We start from the raw sequence: 21711 nt of genomic DNA, 5'->3' as shown, positions 1-21711 counted from the left end.
GAACTTCTACTAGCAGCAGTATCGTTTTATGCAAAGCAAGGATGACTGCTCATGTTTCCTTGCAGGTAACTATGGTTAACAAAGGACGGACGATGATTTCAAACACTACCCTCCATTTAAAGCATCCAGTCTGCTATTCTAAGGGCTTGATTACACTCCATTGTGGACACAAACACTGACAGCTGGAGACCCAACAGCCAAGCAGTCTGCTTAAAGTTGGAGGACGCCCAAATGGTCTCCAGAGACAAACCAGTGCGGTCAGAAAAACAGGCAAGCATGCAGACACCTGCAGGGACCCTCGCACTAATTGTCTGATGATTAAACTACTGACCAGTTCACAAAGGAAGAACATCTAAACTCTGCGTGATTTCCAGCCATGTTCTTATCAACACTCACCTGCGTTAATGAGAGGATCACTAATGATGTCAGAGTCCATCTGTGGCAGTGGAAATGGGTTTTATAGGAGCATGTTCATTTTCATGGCAAAGATGAAACACATGCACGCATTCGATCACTCGTGATAATATTCTGCTGTACATGCAGATTGCCAGCAAACTTTGTGATAACTTGTGTCGTTCTCAAAACCTTTGACTATGATTGTACTACATTATCAAACGCACCCTGAATTTCAAGGTAGGTTTATTAGGTTTAGTGCAGTTTCATATGGTAGTCTGTGGTAACCTGCTCAACAGCTGAAAATCCCATCTGTGGTATTATTAAATTCCCCCACAAGAGGGCAGAATACTTCCAGCTTTGGCTTTTAGATGAAGTCTCAGTCTGTTTAAGGATTTCTTTGATGGTCACATCTTATCTTGTTGATCATGAAATCATTACAAATTATTACTGTCGCTTTACTCCAAGGATTTAAAAGCACAGATGCCATTTATTCAAATATTTCTCTGTCATTTGACTTTTTGAAACCAGTAACAGATTTTTGAGCAAGAAAGTATGAAAACTTCTTTCTGTTAATAAATAAATAAACAGCATTTTTGCAGCTATAATTTCAGATTTTTATCTCAAAATGCTGATTTACTATGTCAAATTTCTCCAAATATAGTTCATAACTGAGAAAATCACAATTTTGGAATAATAATTCTGACTCATGAACGACAAAAATATTTTTGTCAGTGGTGAAAACAAACTTCCATAACAAAGTGATCAATCATACATCATACCATACGTTATCCATATTCACAGTTACGTGTAATGAAAAAACATCAGTTTTAATGTTTTTCTCTCTTTTTTTTAATGTTCATTTGTGCATTTTTCTCCATTTAGGAGAAAAAGAAATGTCATCTTATGACATGATGGCTGATGTGTGGTCCTGAGCCTGTGGACTGGTTTTGGTTCTGATGATTATTATGTTATGTTTCATTCTTCTTAGGATTTCCTCCTCAGAGTTTGGTTTCTGTTCTGTGTCTCTGTGTCTGTCCCACGGCTCTGTTCTCTCCCTGTTGCCATGTCTGTTGCTTTAGTGTTGAGCTGGTGTCTGTGCATACCTGTTGTATTTCCTGTTTTACTTTGATAGTCCCTGTCCTGTGTGGTTTTGCTTCCCTCTTGTCTCATCAGCTCTGATTTCTCCCAGCTGTGTTTCCCTGATTGCTCCTGTGTGTATTTAAGCCCTGTGTGTTCTCCTGCTTGTTGTTGGTCTGTCTGTGTCATTACTGTGTAGCTTTCTGCATGTGGTCGCTGCATGTCGTGCTCTCAGTTTAGGGTTTTCAGTGTAGCCTATGTTTAGCTCTTGTTTGTGTTTGGTTTTGCCACTCTGTAAATAAAGTTAAGTCCTTCTCTGCACTTCACACGTCGCAGCCGTGATGTCATTATGAAAACATCACCTCGTTCCTATTATGGCTTTGTGTTGCTGATATGACACATTTACTTTTCTATAGAGCAGGGCTGAAAGCCATTAATGAGCAGTTAAAAGTGACCGTCTCTGTCCTTAAAGGCTTTAGCTTAAAAGGTAAAGTGTTGGATAACTAGTTGCCTAGCAGCACTAGTTCTTCTTAACTGTAACAGCTGGAGAGGAAATTAAGGCAAAAACATATCAGAACAACTGTGGGCCGTGAAATCAAAACGACAGCCTAAAATACAAAAGGTATTGTTTGGGTCAACGAGGGGAAGTGACTGATGTGTCCAACACATTCAGCACAACGGAAATAACACAGCAAGCAGTTATTTTGTCCACAGTCACAACAGAATTTAGAATTTGATCAATAAAAACTGAGATGAACACATGACGTCAGTTACATCACGTCCAAGTCGCCACCACGGTCAGTATGAGCTGTGCTTGGATTCATTCAAACACGCTGCGCTCCGGTGTGAAACAAGATTAATGTGTTACTGTGATACAAGTCAAGCTCAAACTCACAAACCTGGTTATTTGACTAAATCACCATGGTAACTTCAAGCCCAGCATAACAGAGAAAGTCAGTAACAACCACAGTGATGTAGTGACTCCTGTGCAGTTTAATCCTCAGGCTGGAACAATGGCAAAACTTCTGCTTGTATGTCCGTGGTCGTGCTTAATAAAGTGTATTTGAATAGCAGCGCCGCGGTCCTCTGATACGTCCCCTGTCCTTGCTTTTCTAACGTTGTCTCCTAGGGCCTTCATGGCCAGCCCCCTGAAGATCGGCTCGTAATCTGGGGAGAGCCACAGCTTCAGTTCAACACTTCTCTCCAGCAGTGAAAGAGCCACTGGCTGCAGCTGATGAAGCTCAAAGTCTGCTAACTACGTCTCCTGGTGGCATCAAAAAACCAAAACTGAAATATTAACCAGGGAAATCAGCAGCTGGGGAACACGAGGCACATGAACAGAATCACAATAACAACACACGGGTGACGTAAAACTACATGCAATAAAGAAAAAAGACAGAATTACCAAAATAAAACGGGGGAAATAATGTGAGAGGTGAAACCTCGGTCTAATTACTGGGTTGAAAGCACAGCTGCAGGTAACCGAAGCCTCTTTATGTTTGAACACAGAGATGTGTGTGTTTCAGCTGAAGGAAGATTGATTTGGTATTATATCCTGCTGATGAAGAGCCCAGACAGGATGTTTTGCTTGGTCAATGAGGAGCTTGATACTAAGCAACACTAACTACTAACTTTATGTTTCACTCCCATCAGAAACTCGTAGTGGGCCTACCTGTTAGGCTGAACCCTAACCTGGAGACAGGTCATCTAAAATAAGGATTTTGTTCAACTGGGAGCAATATTCCCTCCAAGATACCACATTTATTTAAAATACTTAGTGACATGCTTTCATTCACAGATCACCAGGCTGCTGCTTTGCTGACAGGGAGAGCAGGATGAGGTCATTATACACTTGTGGCTGCTGTAATTTGTTTTTAATGGGTTTTAACTTGACAGCTTAGAGCCAAGTCACGTGTTCGTGTGTTTAGTCCTTATATGTTACTGCCTGTTAGGGATAGTGGAGATTAGGCAACAACTAACCATCTGTGTTTAGGAGAAAGCTCAGAAAACTAAAAGAAACCCTGGGCCTGAGCTCCAGGGACCATGGCACCGTTAATAAGCAGTCAGGTGTTTGTGGCCTGAAACGATTTGAAATTCTGAGCACTGCTCACACCTGCACCAAGCTCCAGTGTTAGCCACACTTAGCCGGGTCCAGATGTCAATCCTGGAGCTGACCTCTGGAGAAAGCTCGGACTGTGAGCCCCAGACACACGGCACTACACAAGCAATACTACAAACTGAGTACAGTATAACCTTTGTGTTAAGCAAAAATTGTGTTTTGGGAGTATTTTTAATCAGTCCTCACAAAGGTGTTTTCTATCCAAACGTAGCTCATATCTACAAACGTGCCAACACATCTACAGGCCACACTTCCTCTGGAGAAATGTCTTCTTATTGTAAAGAATCATTTGGCTCCACCTCCTGCTTCTGTCGCCCACTGGTCGCCCCCCATACACGTCTTTCCGGTCGGGCTTGATCTCGTCTCCGTGCTGCTAGTACTGAAGAAACAAACGCTCCATTCTGTCGTCTTTTATTTGTGTAGTCAAATAAAAGGTTCGTTTTTCTCTTTGATTGTTTTACGGTTTGGGGACAGAACCGGAGCACTTTCCCGTCTCTGACCGGAGGAGCAGCAGCAGGAGCTCGGCGGAGGAGAGAGAGGCAGGCGGAGAGCGCCGAGCATCGGCTGGATGCAATACAAAGGTAACGAGGCTCCTCTGTGAGCGGACTGCTTGTGTTGTCAGTGGAGACGGAGGAACGGTGTTTTTGCTACGGAGAGCAGAGGATGTGAATCGCCAGTGAGAGCGTGATGGCCGAGCAGGAGGCGCTCTGTTGCAGCAGCATCGAGCAAAATGTCCCCGGGTCCTGGTTTGAGGAGTGAAAGCAGAGTGGCTATCCTTCGTTCCGCAGACTCCATTACGCACCAGCTGCTGCTCCTAAATGCGTTCATTCCTGTTTCCGCTCTGTTCCCGTTCACGCTGTGAGAGGATGGCTGGCTGGCGTTGAGGAGAACCAGTGTCGGCCCCTCGCTGGCTTCTGGATCGCGTGTTCTTCCTGCGGCAGAACCACGGACAGCGACGATGACTCGGCTGCGCAGGAAAGCGCTGGTGGCGCTTTTCCTCTTCACGCTCTTCATTTTTGGGACCATGATGGGCCTGAGGACGCTGAAACCCAGCGACGGCTTTTCGGACCTGGCTCCTGGTATGGATTTCATCGGGGAGAGGTCAGAGAGGAGGCGGCTGGATGTGAAAGACGTGGTGGTTTCCCCAGGTCAGTTCCACATGAGCAGCAGCGACACGAAGGTGGTTTTCACCAGATCGGACCGGGAGTACAGCATATTCTACGACGTCCACATCTTCTACTACCTGTGGTACGGCTCTCCCAGCGTGGACAACAAGTACATCCACTGGGATCACGTGCTGGTGCCACACTGGGACCCAAAGATCGCAGCCAGCCATGCTCAAGGAAAGCACACGCCTCCGGATGACATTGCCTCGAGTTTCTACCCCGAGCTGGGACCCTACAGCTCGAGGGACCCGAAGGTGCTAGAGTCACACATGGCCCAGATAGAAGCGGCCGCAGCGGGTAAGCACTGTTGCAACATTGGCTCTGTGTGTATGTGACAGAGTCTCGGCTCTTTGAATGCTAAGTGCAACGAAGCATGTTCATGTTGAACTATCATAACTAAAAGTATCCAGATTAAATGTAAAATATAAAGTTTCCAGTGCTGTGAAGAGTAAAACAGTGTTGTCCTCTATTCACGGTGAACTAGAAGAATGCAGTTTCATTTACTATGCATGAATATGCACCATAACGCTGCTGATCAGGTTTATTCACGCGTATCTCGGTCCGTTTGGTCTGCAGCACTAGTCCTGTGGGGCTGTGGGAGTATGTTAGAGGGGCACCGTGTTCACAGGCTGCACTTTCTAAATAAAATGCCTCTTCCACATGGATGGATGAACACACTGACTCTATGCAAACATGCAAAACTTCAAGATAACAAGTTTGCTTAGAGATGGTGATAAAACACCAGTGTCTGATCAGGAGATTTACATGGTAAATATTGTTTCATCAATATTACAGAAAGTTCCCTCTAATTAAAATAAAAAAAGCAAACCAACATGTGTAAATTTGAGCATCTTCAGGCGAGCCTCCTGTATTTGCATCAGTGCCACAGTCTCTCACTTCCATCTGGTAAACCTTGTTTCACTCTCGCTGCTCTCCTTCTGTCACAAATCTCCACCGTCTTCATTTCTCTTGTGCACCGTGCGTTGCTTTGGATGGTTGACCCCAGGTTTGTAAACTTGTGATCATATCATATGAGTAAGGAACTGGAACAAACCCACAGCACCCAGGTCTGCCCAAGGACCCCAAAGCGCTTTACACTATACACAATCACTACAGTGTATAGTGTATACAGTGGCTACACTACACTACACTACAGTGTAGCCACAGCTACCCTGGGGCGCACTGACACAGGCGAGGCTGCCGGACACTGGCGCTACCGGGCCCTCTGACCACCACCAGTAGGCAATGGGTGAAGCGTCTTGCCCAAGGACACAAGGACCGAGACTGTCGGAGCCGGGGCTCGAACCGGCAACCTTCCGATCACAAGACGAACTCCAAACTCTTGAGCCACGATCGCCCTTTATTACAACTCAAAGGTTGCAGTTCACAGCACACCCGCTGCAAGCTCAACACAACCAACAACCTGAACACAGGACCCAGTACAATATTTAAGGCTACGTCCACACTAATGCGTTTTTAAACGAAAACACATCGTTTTCTCTCCGTTTTGGCCTCCCGAGACGCCGCTCTCGAAAACGCACACATTTCAAAACGGAGCTGCCCCGTCGCAGTGTGGACACACGAAAACGCAGACTTTCGAAAACGATGACGCATGTTGGTCATGTGATGCAGTCATGTGGCCAATTAAACAAAGATAGCGGAGTGCATTATACGGCAGTTGTTTTGATTGCTCTCAATTTTGACAGCCCTAAAAAAGATGAATATCAGTTTGTACGTGCTCCAGATAGCTTTTCTTTAATTCTCGCTCGTTTTTGCGCAGGACTGGAACGTAAGCGTTTTGGGCCGACTGTGTGGATGCCAAACGTTTTCAGACGAAAACGCCGTTTTCAAATCTATCCGGGCTAGTGTGGACGTAGTCTAAGTCGGGGGGGCATGATTGCGGATACACGGAACCGCAATCCACGCCCGCCACATACCCCCATCGCCCGACTGAGGCCAGGGAGCCATCCGGCCAAACCTAATCCCCTCCCCCCGCGAGCGGGAGAGAGACCGTCGGCGTCCCCAGCTCCAGGTCCGGCGACAGGGGGGTGTGAGTTCAGGTGGTCGCCCGCGGCTCCAGCGGCGCTGGCGAAGCTGGTCCGGAGGTTGGTCGCATGGCAGGTGGTCGCGGCTCACAGGCGGCTGGGCTGACGTAGGATCAATTGGCGCGCCGGCCTCTGGTGGAGATGAGGCCGGTCTGGCCAGCATGCCGCCCTCAGACTTGGCGGGGCAGTCGCACGGCACGCCCTCCGGCCGAGCAGGCTCCTCCTCTTCCGCTGCTCCCGGCTGGAGCAGCTAGTGGTGGGCGGATCCAAATATCGATTATACCAATGCCAAGTTGGCGGATCGATACTAGCCTGGTGAGATCGATTCTTTAAGTTCCGCTCTTGTTTGCGGTGCTGTCGTTTTGGCAAAGACGAAACAGCCAGCGACTCGCTGCACCTGTGTCAGCGCAGAGCAGGCACACTTTGCTCCCCTCCTACCTCTTGTGTTTAGATGGTGCGCTGTCACGTGACGTGCCTTAGACGCGTTGGGGGTTGTTAAGTTGTTTACATATTATTTATATTTTTATCAGCTCTTATTGTTGTTGAGAATTTTAATTGTAAATTTTGTATTATAGTTTCTCAACAGTGCTTGTTTAGATTTTTTAACTGGTTTGCGCAATTTATTGTAACATTTTTATTAAAAAAAGAAAAAGATAACTAAACCGCCACGGCAGACCCGATGGCATTTTCATGCTTCACAGCATCATTTATTCTTACAATGATCACACGGCTGTGTGGCACGGCTACAGTACATTCTGCTGCAGCTCTCCCGCTGCCAGCCGTACACATCACCATCAACAACAACACAGAACACAGCACAGTTTTTAAGCCGGCGAGGCGTGGTTGTACATGCCATGCAGGTGAGTCCATCTCACCTGCAGCGGCATCGCAGAACACACCCCGCCACATACCCCCTTCGCCCCTGAGGCCGGGCCAAACCTACTCTCCCCTCCGCGAGCAGGCGAGGGCCCGGACCATCGGCACCCCAGGCCCCAGCTGGGCAGGCGGTCGGCGTGCAGTACCATGCAGCATGCTCTGTTGGAAGAGAGGCTAGACCGGACAGCACACCGCCCTCGGGTGTGGCAGGACCCCCACGCACCTCCGTCTCCAGCTTGGCAGGTCCCGCTGGCGCGCCAGCCTCCGGCTCACCCCGAACCGGCCCTTCCCGTGCGCTGTTCACCCTTACAATAATCACACGATTTCTCTGCATTCAACTCTGCAGCTCGCCCGCTGTACACATCACCAACAACAACACAAGCAGAGCACAGGTTTTAAGCCAGAGAGGCGTGATTGTAGACGCGGTGCAGGTGAGTCCATCTCACCTGCCCTGGCATCGCAGAGCAGCCACAATAATTTCTACTTTGTCCTAATTATGTCCTGGGTTTTAACTATTTAATAATGAAAAAGGAAACATCACAAAAAACACTTAAGGTCATAAAAATAAATTGAGATTTAGCAATTCAATGGCGTATCCACCTTATTTATTGAGTATCGGCGATACTGGCCCTTATGTACTTGATATGGGATCGATACCAAAATATGGAGTATCGCACACCACTAGGAGCAGCTCCTCCACCTCTGTCAGGTGCGGACCCTCACGCACCTCCTCTGCAAGCAGGCGCAAACCCTCGCGCAGCTCCTCCCCTTTCTCCTCCTCCTCAACCAGCAGGCACGGATCCTCACGCTCCGCCTCCTCTTCCTGCGACGGCTTGGCAGGTTCCTCCCGCGCTCTCCGTGCACTGACCTCCAACTCGGGCTGAGCAGTTGGGTAAGCTGTTGGTGGACCCAGTGGTTGCTCGGTGGCCCTCCTCCGGGGAGCAGGAACAGGCGCAGGCCCCAGCCGGGTACAAGCCGCTCCCACCCCAGGAGTGGGGATGGGTGCGGTGGCAGGTCCTGGCTGGTCGCAACCAGTGGGGGTGGCGGCCATGTTGGCCAGGACTGCATCTGAGCTGCCAGACTCGCGATCCTCTGCGTGCGGCGCTCAACCAGGTCCTCCAGTTCTTCCTGCCAGCACCACAACACTGCCGCCTGCTCCTGCTATGTTGCCACCATCTGGGTCAGCTCCTTCCCCGGCTGGCCCGCGGGTCTGCTGTGTCCCCGTCCTGGGTTTCAGCACCGCTGTAACAAACCCACAGCAGACCCGGGTGCATGTTCACGCTTGGCAGCATACTTTATTACAACTCAAGGTTGCCGTTCACGACACACACCGCCACCGCGGGGTGACTGCTTGCACACGGCCAACCACCGGACCAGCGGCGCTGGCACCTGAACTCACACCTCCCTGTTGCTGGACCAGGGGTGGGGACGCTGTCGCTCCGGGCCGATTTTCCCTCTCCCGCTCACGGAGGGAGGGGAGTAGGTTCGGCCGGATGGCTCCCTGGCCTCAGTTGGGCAATGGGGGTATGTGGCGGGGCATTGCCTGCAGTGCTGTGCAGGGAAGGCGGACACACCTGCACGGCATCCGCAATCGTGCCCTGCCGACTTAAGTATTGCACCGGGTGCTGTGATAGTGGTTGTTGTTATGTTGAGCTGCAGCTCTGTGTGTGGATGTACAGCAACCGTCAAAGCATTAATAAAATATGCTGCAAACCATGAACGTGCACCCGGGTCTGCTGTGGGTTTGTTACAGGAGCACTGACTGGAAGTTCTGATATCGCCTGTTTTTCGCTTGTCTGAATCTCATTCACTACAGTGAGAGCTAACTGTACAGTCTTCATCCTCCTTTCCTTTTGCTTTGCTGTCTTTGAAGGAGTGCTGGTTTTGTCCTGGTATCCTCCAGGGGTGGGGGACGACCACGGGGAGCCCACAGAGGACCTCGTTCCTACCGTTATGGACGCTGCCCACAGGCACAGCATCAAGGTAACTGGTGAGACAACCGGTATGTTTTCCCCTTTCTGACGATTTACTGAATTTCTAGATGGCTTGCCAGTGTTTCCTGACTGTTAATGTTAAGAACAGTATTGATTTGAATCTCTTAAAAATCAGCTTTGTGGTCACACTTTGACTTTGTGATTATTTAGACATCATCAACCTGAAGAGCAGAAAGATAACACTTAATAAAAAGAATTGATGAACGTGTAGAGGGGTTAGAGTCTAGAAGACTTTAGAAGACTTTTAGAGTCTTTTAGAGTCTTCCAGATAAGTATCAAGGCTGAGGATACACTGTACAAGTCCTGTATCTATAATGTGATTTATATCATGCTTTATAAATATGGAGGCACAGAATAATGACAAACATGCTAAAAGTAAGAGTACTTACATACTCTAAGTATTTACGTAGTTGCATATACGTACACAGATATACGTATATGCAGCTGAGAAGGTTTAGAAACACATTTCAGTGTCTGTAGGTGCAGAAATATTGGGCGTGGTCAGAGTGACAGATTATTTTAAAAGGTTTTCTTTTTGTACCCAAACATTAATGGCCCGCATTCTGTCACTCGCCAAAGAGCCAAAAGCAACTCCGGTTACCTTGAACATAGAACAGGTGTTACACATCGAATATACTGAAATACTCGAATACCTCAAACTAGTATCTGCAGAAACGCAGTGTGAGTGAAGAATTCAGCTGTGACATTGATTTTGTTGATTAGGTATTTCCAGTGTTGGGAAGGTTACTTTTAAAATGTAGTAGTAGTATTTATTTATTGTCATTGTCAAGAACAATGAAATTGCGTTTGGGGCTTCCATACAACCCAAAAAAAGAAGAAAATAATAAATACCCCTTAAAACCCAAGTGTACATATTTATTATTATTATTATTATACTCCAATGCAATAAGACAATCCTTAGCAATAATGTTCGTAGAAATTCAGACAAAGACCTGAGAAACATGACAAAATACAACAATGCAACCCATTCAATATTATTGTACTGTGAGATATGATATCAGATATGATAGTTATCTATTTAAGAAAGAGGGGGGGGCAGGAGGGGGAAGAGAATAAAGATATGATGTACTCCACTACAGATTACAGATTACATGCCCCAAAATGTATTCTGTAACGTACTCTGTTACGTTACTCAATGAGAGTAACTGATTCTGAATAATTTGGATTACTTAATATATTATCATGCTTTTTACAGCTACATGAATGTTGCTGTGATTTATTACTATTACTGAAGGTTACTCGCCATTTTTGCAGTGATCTCGTATAGAAATCAGGTCCGCGGCTCCGAGCCGTAGTAAAGGGGCCTCTGACTAATACGTCGGGTTCGTGTCGGCTCGTAGCCGAAAACTAGCTTCACTTTGTTGTCTGGGTCAACTTTGCTAGTGAGAGACAGAGAGAGGCGTTGAAAGGCTGCTCATACGGAGCTTATTGTTTCAGAGGAAACAGGAACACGGCGTACAGTCGAGTCTTAACAGCTTACTCACAGCTGGGCTTCACTGCCCATCAGGCTACACTCTTCAGGGCGATGCCTGTAACACTCTGCCTGTTGCCTTCATATTAAATCATTTTTGGATAATTATTTTAAAAAATGTTTCTTCACGTCATTATGCGGCCGCGAGTAGAGGTGACGTGGGCCTGAGACTGAGGCACAGACATTAGAGCCTCTTAATGTGTGTTTGTTTGGGTTTCCACCAGCTGGAAACCAAAAACAGAGAGGACATAGCCGAACATATGAAACAGGAGAAGACCGCTGTGTAATCCATTTATTTCAGCAAAGTAACTGTATTCTGAATACCACCTTTTTAAACAGTAACTGTAACTGAATACAGTTACTCATATTTTGTATTTTAAATACGTAACGGCGGTACATGTACTCTGTTACTCCCCAACACTGTGTATTTCACTGTGAACGTGTCACTGCATATACTGCTCTTAGACGCTCGCACACTGGGGGATGAGCCTGCTGTGCTAACAGAGAATTACAAAGTAAAATTCACTTGTGTATTCATTGATCATATATATTATAACATGCTGTTGAAGATCTTTGAGGTATTCCTACACAAAGCATATATGTGAACCACTGTGAACTGCTTTGTGTTTGCTAGGTTTGCCTCAGTGTGCTCGTCAGTTTTCCCTCCGTCTGTTCTTGAAAGTCCAGTTTTTCAGCGTTCACTCCACAAACAGTAGCTTGCAGGTAAACCGTGTGTGAAAAGCATGTTTTCTGCAGTCAGAGGGCCTAGTTAGGTTCTCCCTCCCAACACAGGCGGAGTGTCATCAGGTTTTATTGTGGCCATGGCTTTTACGTGACCCACAATTGAGATTTAACAAAATATAGTCTTTATTCATTTCAGAGTTTGGCGCCTATGTTCACCCATAATAACCTGTAAAATCTATCCGAGACTACAAATTTACAGCTTTTATTGAAAATTAATTTATTGCACTGTACGAAGAGTTAGTCCTTTATTTGTTTGTTTGTTTTGGTTTTTTGTGCAAACGACATATAAAAAACATGTATATAATTTTGTCCTTTCGAGGCTTTCTAATATTGACTGCTGCCTGTCCATAATTTAAAGACTACTGAACATTGTATTGGTGATTATAGCTTGCAGTCAGTAGCATTTATTTATTAACAAAATGAAGAGTCCGTCCTCCTTTTCTCAGGAGTTACTGTCAGCGATGTAGACCTCCTCATCCAAAGTGTGCCACAATGTTCCAGCAGCAAGCAGCCAGTGCTGGCAGTGAGAAGCATTACACTGCAACAGTATTAGACAACATCAGTCAAATGAAAGCACAAAATGAGCCATTTCACTTGAACTTTGCTTTTACACTTTAACAGAAATAAGAACTACAGCCTAACCTTTAACTGCATGATCTCGGGTGCATCGGCTGCTTAAAGCCCTCCTTCGCCATCATTACCATTTACAGTCCAGCTGTCATACGAGTTTAATGAGCGAGTGCTCGTTTTCATTTGTTGACTTTTCGGCAAACATCACCAGATGCTTGTATCTCCTCCTTGCGTGTCATCATAGCAAGGTTGTCCTCAGCTGTGTCTTTTTGCCTCAGGTCTGTTGTGTCCACCTTTAGCAGCTTTCTTGCAAAGCATTGTGCTGGAGGTCACTGAAGGAGCTTCCTCTTTACTGCGCTGCCATCAGAGGCTGGCATTCACCTCTCAGACATGTCTCAGCTTTTCTCTTTCTCAGCTCCAACTGAAACAAGGTCAGAGCTCCTTTAGCACTAGCGGCTGTCAGATACCATAAAGCCATTAAATGTTGAAGGTGCTCGAGACAGCAGTGGCAAAATGAGCAGAGCCCCGTGTGGAGGACAGAAAAGCTTTCTCTTGGTCTACTTTTCATGCTTCCTTATATGGAAGTCTTAGTTTGAGAACTGGGTCTCTTTGTGAGTGTTAGTCAGGCTTACACAACAGTGTGTATCTCACAGCTGACCTGAGCACTAATGCTTTCATGATTCAGTGCTCCAGAGCTGCTGCTAACAAAATACAAGTTTATCTGTGTTTGCTTTCTCTGCACATGTCATATGCATATGTTTGGGAGCTGCTTGTCCTGTGATGCAATGAAAAAGACGCAGCAGGAAACTGTCTGCCCCTCTGCCACTATATGAACGTGTCACAGAAATGACATTTTACAGACACAGGATCCCCTCCAGTGTTACACAATCTAACTAACCTCCTAACTATTGAGCTGGGTGCTATGTTGCTAAATAAAGTGCTGGCATTGACACTGTCTGGAAACTGGAACGGCAAAATAAAAGCTGTACTGACAAACAGTCTACAGCTGCTTTTCATGAAGCTTTAAGGCTCAATAAGAAAAATGGCCTTGTGCAGAATATAGGATGCTTTAGGTGATCAGCACCCAAGTTAGACTCCATCCCCTGAGCTGGGCCTTTATGTGTAGAATGTTCTCCCTGTGTCTGTGTGTGTTCTCTTCAGGTACTCCGGAGAGAACCCACATGCAGTTAGTGGGGTTTGGTTCATTAGTGATTGTGGTGTGAATGTGGTAGATGGGAAAGTTTCCATCCCCTCACGGCACTGAATTGGATAAGCGGAGGATGGATGGGTGGATGCATGGACGGAGGGAGGGATGATGAATGAATAGAACATGGATGTAGGGAGGGAGGGATGATGGAGGGAGGATGGAGGGATGATGGATGGGTGGATGCATGGATGGATGGAGGGATGATGGATGGATGGACGGAGGGATGATGGACGGATGGATGGAGGGAGGGATGATGGACGGAGGATGGATGGACGGATGGATGGAGGGAAGGATGATGGATGAATAGAAGATGGATGGATGGAGGGATGATGGATGGATGGACGGAGGGATGATGGAGGGAGGATGGATGGATGGAGGGATGACGGATGGATGGACGGAGGGATGATGGAGGTCGGATGGATGGATGGACGGAAGGATGGAGGGAGGATGGACGGATGGATGGAGGGATGATGGATGAATAGAAGATGGATGGATGGATAGAGGGAGGGATGATGGATCGATGGATGGACGGATGGATGATGGATGGATGGATGGAAGGGTGGATGGATGGAGGGAGGGATGATGGAGGGAGGATGGATGGATGGACGGATGGATGGAGGGATGATGGATGAATAGAAGATGGATGGATGGATAGAGGGAGGGATGATGGATGGATGGACGGAGGGATGATGGAGGTCGGATGGATGGATGGACGGAAGGATGGAGGGAGGATGGACGGATGGATGGAGGGATGATGGATGAATAGAAGATGGATGGATGGATAGAGGGAGGGATGATGGATCGATGGATGGACGGATGGATGATGGATGGATGGATGGATGGAAGGGTGGATGGATGGAGGGAGGGATGATGGAGGGAGGATGGATGGATGGACGGATGGATGGATGGAGGGATGATGGATGAATAGAAGATGGATGGATGGATAGAGGGAGGGATGATGGATCGATGGATGGACGGATGGATGATGGATGGATGGAAGGGTGGATGGATGGAGGGAGGATGGATGGATGGACGGAGGGATGATGGATGAATAGAAGATGGATGGATGGAGGGATGATGGATGGATGACGGAGGGATGATGGACGGATGGATGGAAGAAGGGATGATGGAGGGAGGATGGATGGATGGACGGGTGGATGGAGGGAGGGAGGGATGATGGATGGATGGACGGATGGATGGAGGGATGATGGATGAATAGAAGATGGATGGATGGAGGGATGATGGATGGATGACGGAGGGATGATGGACGGATGGATGGAAGAAGGGATGATGGAGGGAGGATGGATGGATGGACGGGTGGATGGAGGGAGGGAGGGATGATGGATGGATGGAGGGATGATGGACGGATGGACGGATGGATGGAGGGAGGGAGGGATGATGGATGGATGGACGGATGGATGGAAGAAGGGATGATGGAGGGAGGATGGATGGATGGATGGACGGATAGATGGCGGGATGATGGATGAATAGAAGATGGATGGACAGATGGATGATGAATATGTCTCTGTCTACAATGTGCCGTCTCTCAAGACAGTCAAAACCCTTTAACTGGAACTTGATCAGTCAGGCTAGAATCAAAAGTACTGATGTCATCAGGACATTTCCACACTGAGCCAACACCTCTCTGTTACAGAGCTGAGGACGCCTTTGTGCCCAATATCTAGAATAAATATCTACATTTAACCTACAATGACAAAACCAACTCAAAGTGCTCTGACTAAATCGAGTTTGTGCGATTGTCTCTACATTGTGACTGATGAGACTACAAACCATTATACACATTTAACAATTAAATGATCTGACAAACACATTTGTTTCATTTTCTGCTCATTTTATTTCCAAATTAAGAAGCAAATTATGTGAGTAATTTAGAGTGTCCGATCAAAGTGCATGTCTGCACTATGAGAGGCCCCACAGAGCCGCTGCTGTTACAACCCTCCTTTCAAAATCCGTATATGATGGAGTCAGATTTGCAACCCTGTCCTTTGGTCTGACTGTCTACTCAATACTGCAAGGCCTTTAAAGACCCTGCAGTTTGGGGACAAAGCCCTGACAATCAGACCACCCCCTCTGAGCAAGCACAAGGCGACGGTGGGAAGGAAAAACTCCCTTTAACAGGAAGAAACCTCTGGCAGAACCGGGCTCGATGAGGGGAGGTCTTCTGCCGCAACCTGTGTTAAATAACAGCGTTTGTTACAAACACTGAAACGGCTGCAAATGTTCTGAAAAGAGGATTGTAACTGTTGTAACATTATGAAGGTACCTGAAGGTGGATTCTGTTCATGTGGACGTAGCGTTCACAGCGTTTTCTCCCGCTGTGAACGCTACGTCCACATGAACAGAATCCACCTCTTGGGACTGACTTACCTGGATCCATTGAGTAATTATGAAGATAATCACTCTGTTTCTGACTCGCTGCTCATGCAGCAATTGAACAGCCTCCTCAAAGATCTACAAAAAGAAGCGAGGGCCCTAACGACACAGTTTCTCGGCCTGTCTTTCTGGGAACCTGTGGATCCATTTTGTGCGTTGTCCTCACTGGCAGATTGTTGCGTTTTGTTCTCACTGGCTGGAGAAACGCTTTTGTTACTTTCTAAACGTCTCAGCGCGTGACCGGAGCCGCTCGATGCTTTTAGCTCTGCTTTTAATAGCTCCACAACGGCTGCTACAAAAGTCGCGTCACCCTTTTCCATCACAAACTGAAGCACGTATTTGGATCCAAATATGCGACACAGGTCTTTGTACATTATGATGTACAAGTTTTTTACAGTTTTTAGAGGAGTCAAGTCTCCCCCAATCTTCTCTCTTATATCAGTCACTATCTGCTGAAAATTCAGCTTTACAGCAGTTGTTTGTGTTTTCTCAGAAACGTGAGCGACTAAATTTGCAAGACACAAAGTGAGAAAGGTATCGGTCTCTGCGGGCGCAGGAAGCGCCCCAGACGAGCACTGCGGGGCGTCGCTACATTTTTCTTCACTCTCTGAACTCTCACGGTCAAGATTTTGGACATCAGTGATTTGAAATGCATCACTGTTGCCCTCGCTACCCACATCTCCCTCACCTACACAAGCTGGAGTCTGTGTGCTTTTAAAAGTCTCTGCAGACTCTGGTTTAAAGTCGTCATCTTCCTCAGAGTTTGGCGAGTCAACAATGCTGTAGCTGCGACTCTCACCATCTACAAAAGGGGGAGCTAAGGTCTTTGTAAAGTCCTTTAAAATGTTCGCTACACTGTGAACCATCCCAACAAAGTTTGTTGGGGATGTGGATCTATCTGATTGCAAGGACGTGGACCCTGTGATACGACTCAGGGCTGAGTTTACGTTCTTTGCAATCGACACTGAAAATAAAGTCAGTAGTTTGTCTGAGTCACAAGACCGCCGTTGCCCAAAACCCAAGACCCAACCGAAGCAGTAATGAAAGATGTTTCTGAGGCTGGCCTGAATATCATCCTCTGTCACCCTGCAGTCACTGCACCCATCAAGCAGAGGTTCAACCTTCATCCTGAAAAGGGAGAGAAGAGAAACGTAGTCATCTTCCCACACTATCACTGCTTTGTGTGGTAATCACTGGGTTTTTCAACAGGACAATGCTGCAGTACACAATGCCCACAGGACGAGGGACTACTTGCAGGAGAATAACATCACTGTTTGGGACCATCCTGCATGTTCCTCTGATCTGTATATTTTTATATATTTTATTTATTGTTTACTCTATTTAATTTGTAAAATATGTGCACACACACACACACACACACGTAGAAAAATATTTAGTATACACATCCAGAAATGCATATACTATTATATATTGTACATATATTTATTAGTTTCAGATGTAGCCATTCTTGTATTTTGCACAACTCTGTTGCTTGTGAAGCTCGCACACAAGAATTTCACTCACATGTGTTGTACCAATGTACCTGCACATGTGATGTGACAATAAAAGTGATTTGATCTGATCTAAATCCAACTGAGAAACTTTGGGGATGGACGGCAAAGGAAGTTTACAAAAATGACAACAGTTCCAGGCAGCAGACGCCCTTCATGCTTCATCTTTTGTCTCGTTCACATTTCTTCTTGTTGCAGAGACACCGATGTGTCTCTGCACAAGCTGATGTGAGCAAACAAAGCCCTTTCCACAGTGAATACAGTCTTGCCTCGCTGGCATCATTTCTAACCAGTCAAGATTGTTGACAAGCTGAGCTTGAGCGCCAAACGCTACCACGTTGCTATGGAAACTGTTTACAAAGACCTTGAAGCCTCTTTTTAAAAGATGGAGTGGGCGGCGAGCGTTGGCTGTTCACGGCTCGACAGCTCTCTCCCTGCTTCGCTGTTTGAGACCTGCAGCAAAACAAGCGTAGCACAGTTGTTTCAGGCTGACAGAGAGCATCCATCAGTCAGCTCACACTCCTGCCACAGAACAAAACACCCTGCTGTCTGTGAAGGCATGAAGTTATACCACTATGGTGGAGAGGTACATACTCTGTTTAGGTTATAGCTGTTACTCAGTCACCTGATTGTGTTGGCAGACGTGGTGACGGTCCAGGCCATGTCTGCTGCTCCTCCCTCTCTGTCCCAGCATGCTCAGCATGCAGCCAGAGAAACTTGGGCTCTGCCTGCTGTTCTCTATCCTTCTGTCTCTACAACAGAGGAAACACTCCCCTGCTTTTCTTTCTGTGTGTTTATCAGCAGGTAATGTTCTGCATGAATGAAAGCATGCTCAGACTTTGTTCTGCCAGCTTTCTTCACTGTGTCCACCTCACGTTTCCTGAGCTCAACACATGTGGTGACACATTAGTGTAAAACAGCTGGTTCAGAATAATCACTGTAGTCGTGTCTTTGTGAAACCAAAGCAGTTTTGTAAGAAGGATAAATGTATCAGGCATGTTTCCAACATTTTACTAATAACTTACCCACTGACTTAAACTCAAACTACACTTCCTCTGTTTATCAGCAGCTCTTTGCAGCTACTTGTTACTGTTCAAAGCACATCTTTCATGGTTCATCAAACACAGCACAGCTACAGTTACAATGTTTCAAACAAGGACAGCAGACAGCATTGGCATGATGTTAAATAGTTTGGTAATTAGGCAAACACACGTTTAAGATGTGGTATCTGCAGAGAGGGTACGCAGTGACAGCAGAGATGCTGCAGCTCGCTGCCATGATTACAGGTACTAACTCAGTCTTTCCTCTTTTCTGGCAGTTCATAAGAAACAGAAAAGAAACACTTTCACCTCTTTAACTATTCTTTCCCAGGTCTTTGTGGATTCAGGTGCTGCTTTTCAGTAACGTCTGTATTGTCATGTGTTCATGCACAGGTGGCTTTTCACATACAGCCATACAAGGGCCGGACGGACCAGAGCATGTATGACAACATCAAATACATTATTGACAAGTAAGCTGTTTTTCTGTGAGTCCCATTACCTCTGAATGATCAAGCTGTCTGTGTCAGTTGGTGCTAACATTAAAAGCCCACACATGTGATGGAACATGAACCCTGATAGATGAGGAACAAGTCATTAAATATAAATGCCCAGACTGTGCTGTCACAGATCAGCAGGTTTCTGCTCCTTCAACTGATTAAAAATGACTGAAACAAACCTTTGTTCTGCGGTTTCATAGTACTGCAGTGTTTGCAGAAGTCAAGCATCATAGAAAGTAGTTTTTAAAGTGCAATATTATAAGATCATTGGTACAAATCCTTTACTTTTGATTTCCCAAAAATATTGGCACCGATATTTGTGTGAAAACCGCTGCGATGACCATCTGCATATTAGGACACAAACTCGAGTCAGTAAAGCTCATGATGTGTTAGACTCCAACATGTTAAACACACCATGAAAAAAGTGTAGGCATCAGACGCAGGCCCGTCCGCACGTTCATGCTTTGCAGCATCTACCTCTTTATTCACAGTTGTTGTTACGAACACGGCTGCAGCTTTTCAGCTCGCACACAAACATACACATGAACAACGACAATATTAAACAGTCAGCACAGAGGCGCGCTGACTGACTTTTGAGGCGTGATTGCAGATGCCGTGCAAGTCGCGGTGCCGCCGACACCCCTGCAGCGGCACCGCAGACCACACCCCGCCACAACAAGGTTTGGACAAAATAGGCGTCTAGGCTGGTGTACTGACCCTGGATCAGCTGACCAGAGGACCCATGAAGTGTCTGATTTCCTGTCCTGTTTATATGTTAGACAGCTCACATATATTTGCAAAGTGAACCAGAAAGACGCTTCAGAAACATGCTGTGATTCGTTCATTTGGTGGCACCGCCCTCCTTATAAATCACATCAACCGCCCCTCCCTGAGCCTGGTTCTGCTGGAGGTTTCTTCCTGTTAAAAGGGAGTTTTTCCTTCCCACTGTCGCCAAAGTGCTGCTCATAGGGGGTCATATGATTGTTGGGTTTTTCTCTGTATGTATTATTCTAGGATCTACCTTTCAGTATAAAGAACCTTGAGGCGAGTGTAGTTGTGATTTGGCGCTGCATCAATCAGATTGAATTGAACTGAATACAGCAGCTTAACACGTCTCATTTTTCTCAGGTATGGAAAACATGGCGCCTTCTACAAATTCAAGTCGAGCACCGGGCGAGTACTGCCTCTGTTTTACATCTACGACTCCTACCTGACACCGCCCGAGTCCTGGGCAGAATTTCTGACAGCTAAAGGCTCCCGCAGCGTTAGAGGCACGCCTTACGATGGGATTTTTGTTGCACTCATTGTCGAGGAACGTCACAAATACGACATCCTAGCCAGCGGCTTTGACGGCATGTACACGTACTTTGCCTCGAACGGCTTCTCGTTTGGCTCGTCTCACCAGAACTGGAAGGCCATCAAGGCGTTCTGTGACGCAAACAATTTGCTGTTCATCCCAAGCGTTGGTCCCGGGTACGTGGATACTGCCGTTCGACCGTGGAACAACCATAACACCAGGAACCGTGTTAACGGACGTTACTATGAGACGTCCCTGCAGGCAGCTTTGTCTGTCCGTCCAGAAATCGTCACCATTACGTCCTTCAACCAGTGGCACGAAGGCACACAAATAGAGAAGGCTACGCCCAAGAAAACTGTGACCCGTTTGTATCTAGATTATCAGCCTAACCAACCAGACCACTACTTGGAGCTAACACGCCAGTGGGCAGAGAACTTCAACAAAGAGAAGGACAAGTGGCTGATGTGAGCGTCAGCTGAGTGGACGGTCTGAGCATCGCTACAACATGATGTTGAGCTCGCTGCCACACCTCTGTGTTCCTCCACACAAAGTTTCCGCTCAGCGCTCTCTTCCTGTTTCGACTGCCTGTCATTTTTGTACATGTTAATAATGACATGCACATGTTGATGCTTCAGGGTCGCAGTGATAAACAGCTAACACTGGTTTTGTGAGTAGTGTGGTTCTGACTACTAAACCCATGTGGATGTGTACAGTAACTCTACTACTCTGTGAGGTTTATGTTGTATTATCCAATGCTCCAGACTGTTCTTTCCTGTCTTTCCATGGTGACAAATTAAACTGTGTGTCTGTTTACAGTTGGACAATCAGTTGCTGATGTGAAAAAGGTCTTAGGCTGCGTTCAAACTGCAGGGGAAAGCGCATCAAATCCGACTTCTTTGACCCTCTGCGACCCATCTATCCAATCATGGTGTGACGGTGTGAACGGCACAAATCCGATATCTTCAAATCCGATCTGGGTCACTTTGGTATGTGGTGCTGAATCCGATACATATCTGATGTTTTAGAAAGCGACTGCTGTTTGACGGTCACGTCGCATTAAATCCGTCTTTTACGTCACCGACACAAGACAGACGCCGACTATCAGCGCCCGACATGGTGAACGCTTCTATCCAGGGAAACTGCTGGGAAGACAGCGTTGGAGAAACGTGAACATTTTCTTTGTACTGTATAATCTGCAGATTCTGACAGAAATCTGCAGCTAGAAGCAGCGCTCCTCTGAAACAGCAGTAAGGATCATTATTAGGACAAATGTAAATAACAAAACT

At 46.6% G+C, this 21711-nt stretch overlaps 2 protein-coding genes and 1 pseudogene across 2 annotated transcripts; 1 reads left to right on the top strand and 2 right to left on the bottom strand.

Moving 5' to 3' along the window:
• The first annotated feature begins 3919 nt into the window (after positions 1-3919).
• On the top strand, positions 3920-21240 carry maneal (mannosidase endo-alpha like). Its single transcript, XM_085395218.1, has 4 exons — positions 3920-5055; positions 9553-9662; positions 19025-19101; positions 20257-21240. Exons 1-4 carry the CDS (start codon positions 4551-4553, stop codon positions 20891-20893), a joined length of 1329 nt encoding a protein of 442 aa, XP_085251344.1. The 5' UTR covers positions 3920-4550; the 3' UTR covers positions 20894-21240.
• On the bottom strand, positions 12352-14672 carry LOC146644444 (uncharacterized; annotated as a pseudogene).
• LOC146644443 (uncharacterized) lies at positions 16104-19016 on the bottom strand. The gene has a single exon (XM_085396910.1). The coding sequence runs from the start codon at positions 17205-17207 to the stop codon at positions 16104-16106; it is 1104 nt and encodes a 367-aa protein (XP_085253036.1). The 5' UTR covers positions 17208-19016.
• Positions 21241-21711: the final 471 nt, after the last annotated feature.

This window comes from Rhamphochromis longiceps, linkage group LG22, assembly GCF_057381845.1.
Source record: "Rhamphochromis longiceps isolate RC_006_pf linkage group LG22, R_longiceps_female_GT1.1, whole genome shotgun sequence".
NCBI classification, from domain to species: Eukaryota; Metazoa; Chordata; class Actinopteri; order Cichliformes; family Cichlidae; genus Rhamphochromis; species Rhamphochromis longiceps.
The sequence above is the reverse complement of the archived record's forward strand: the minus strand, read 5'-3'. Positions and strand labels throughout refer to the sequence as shown.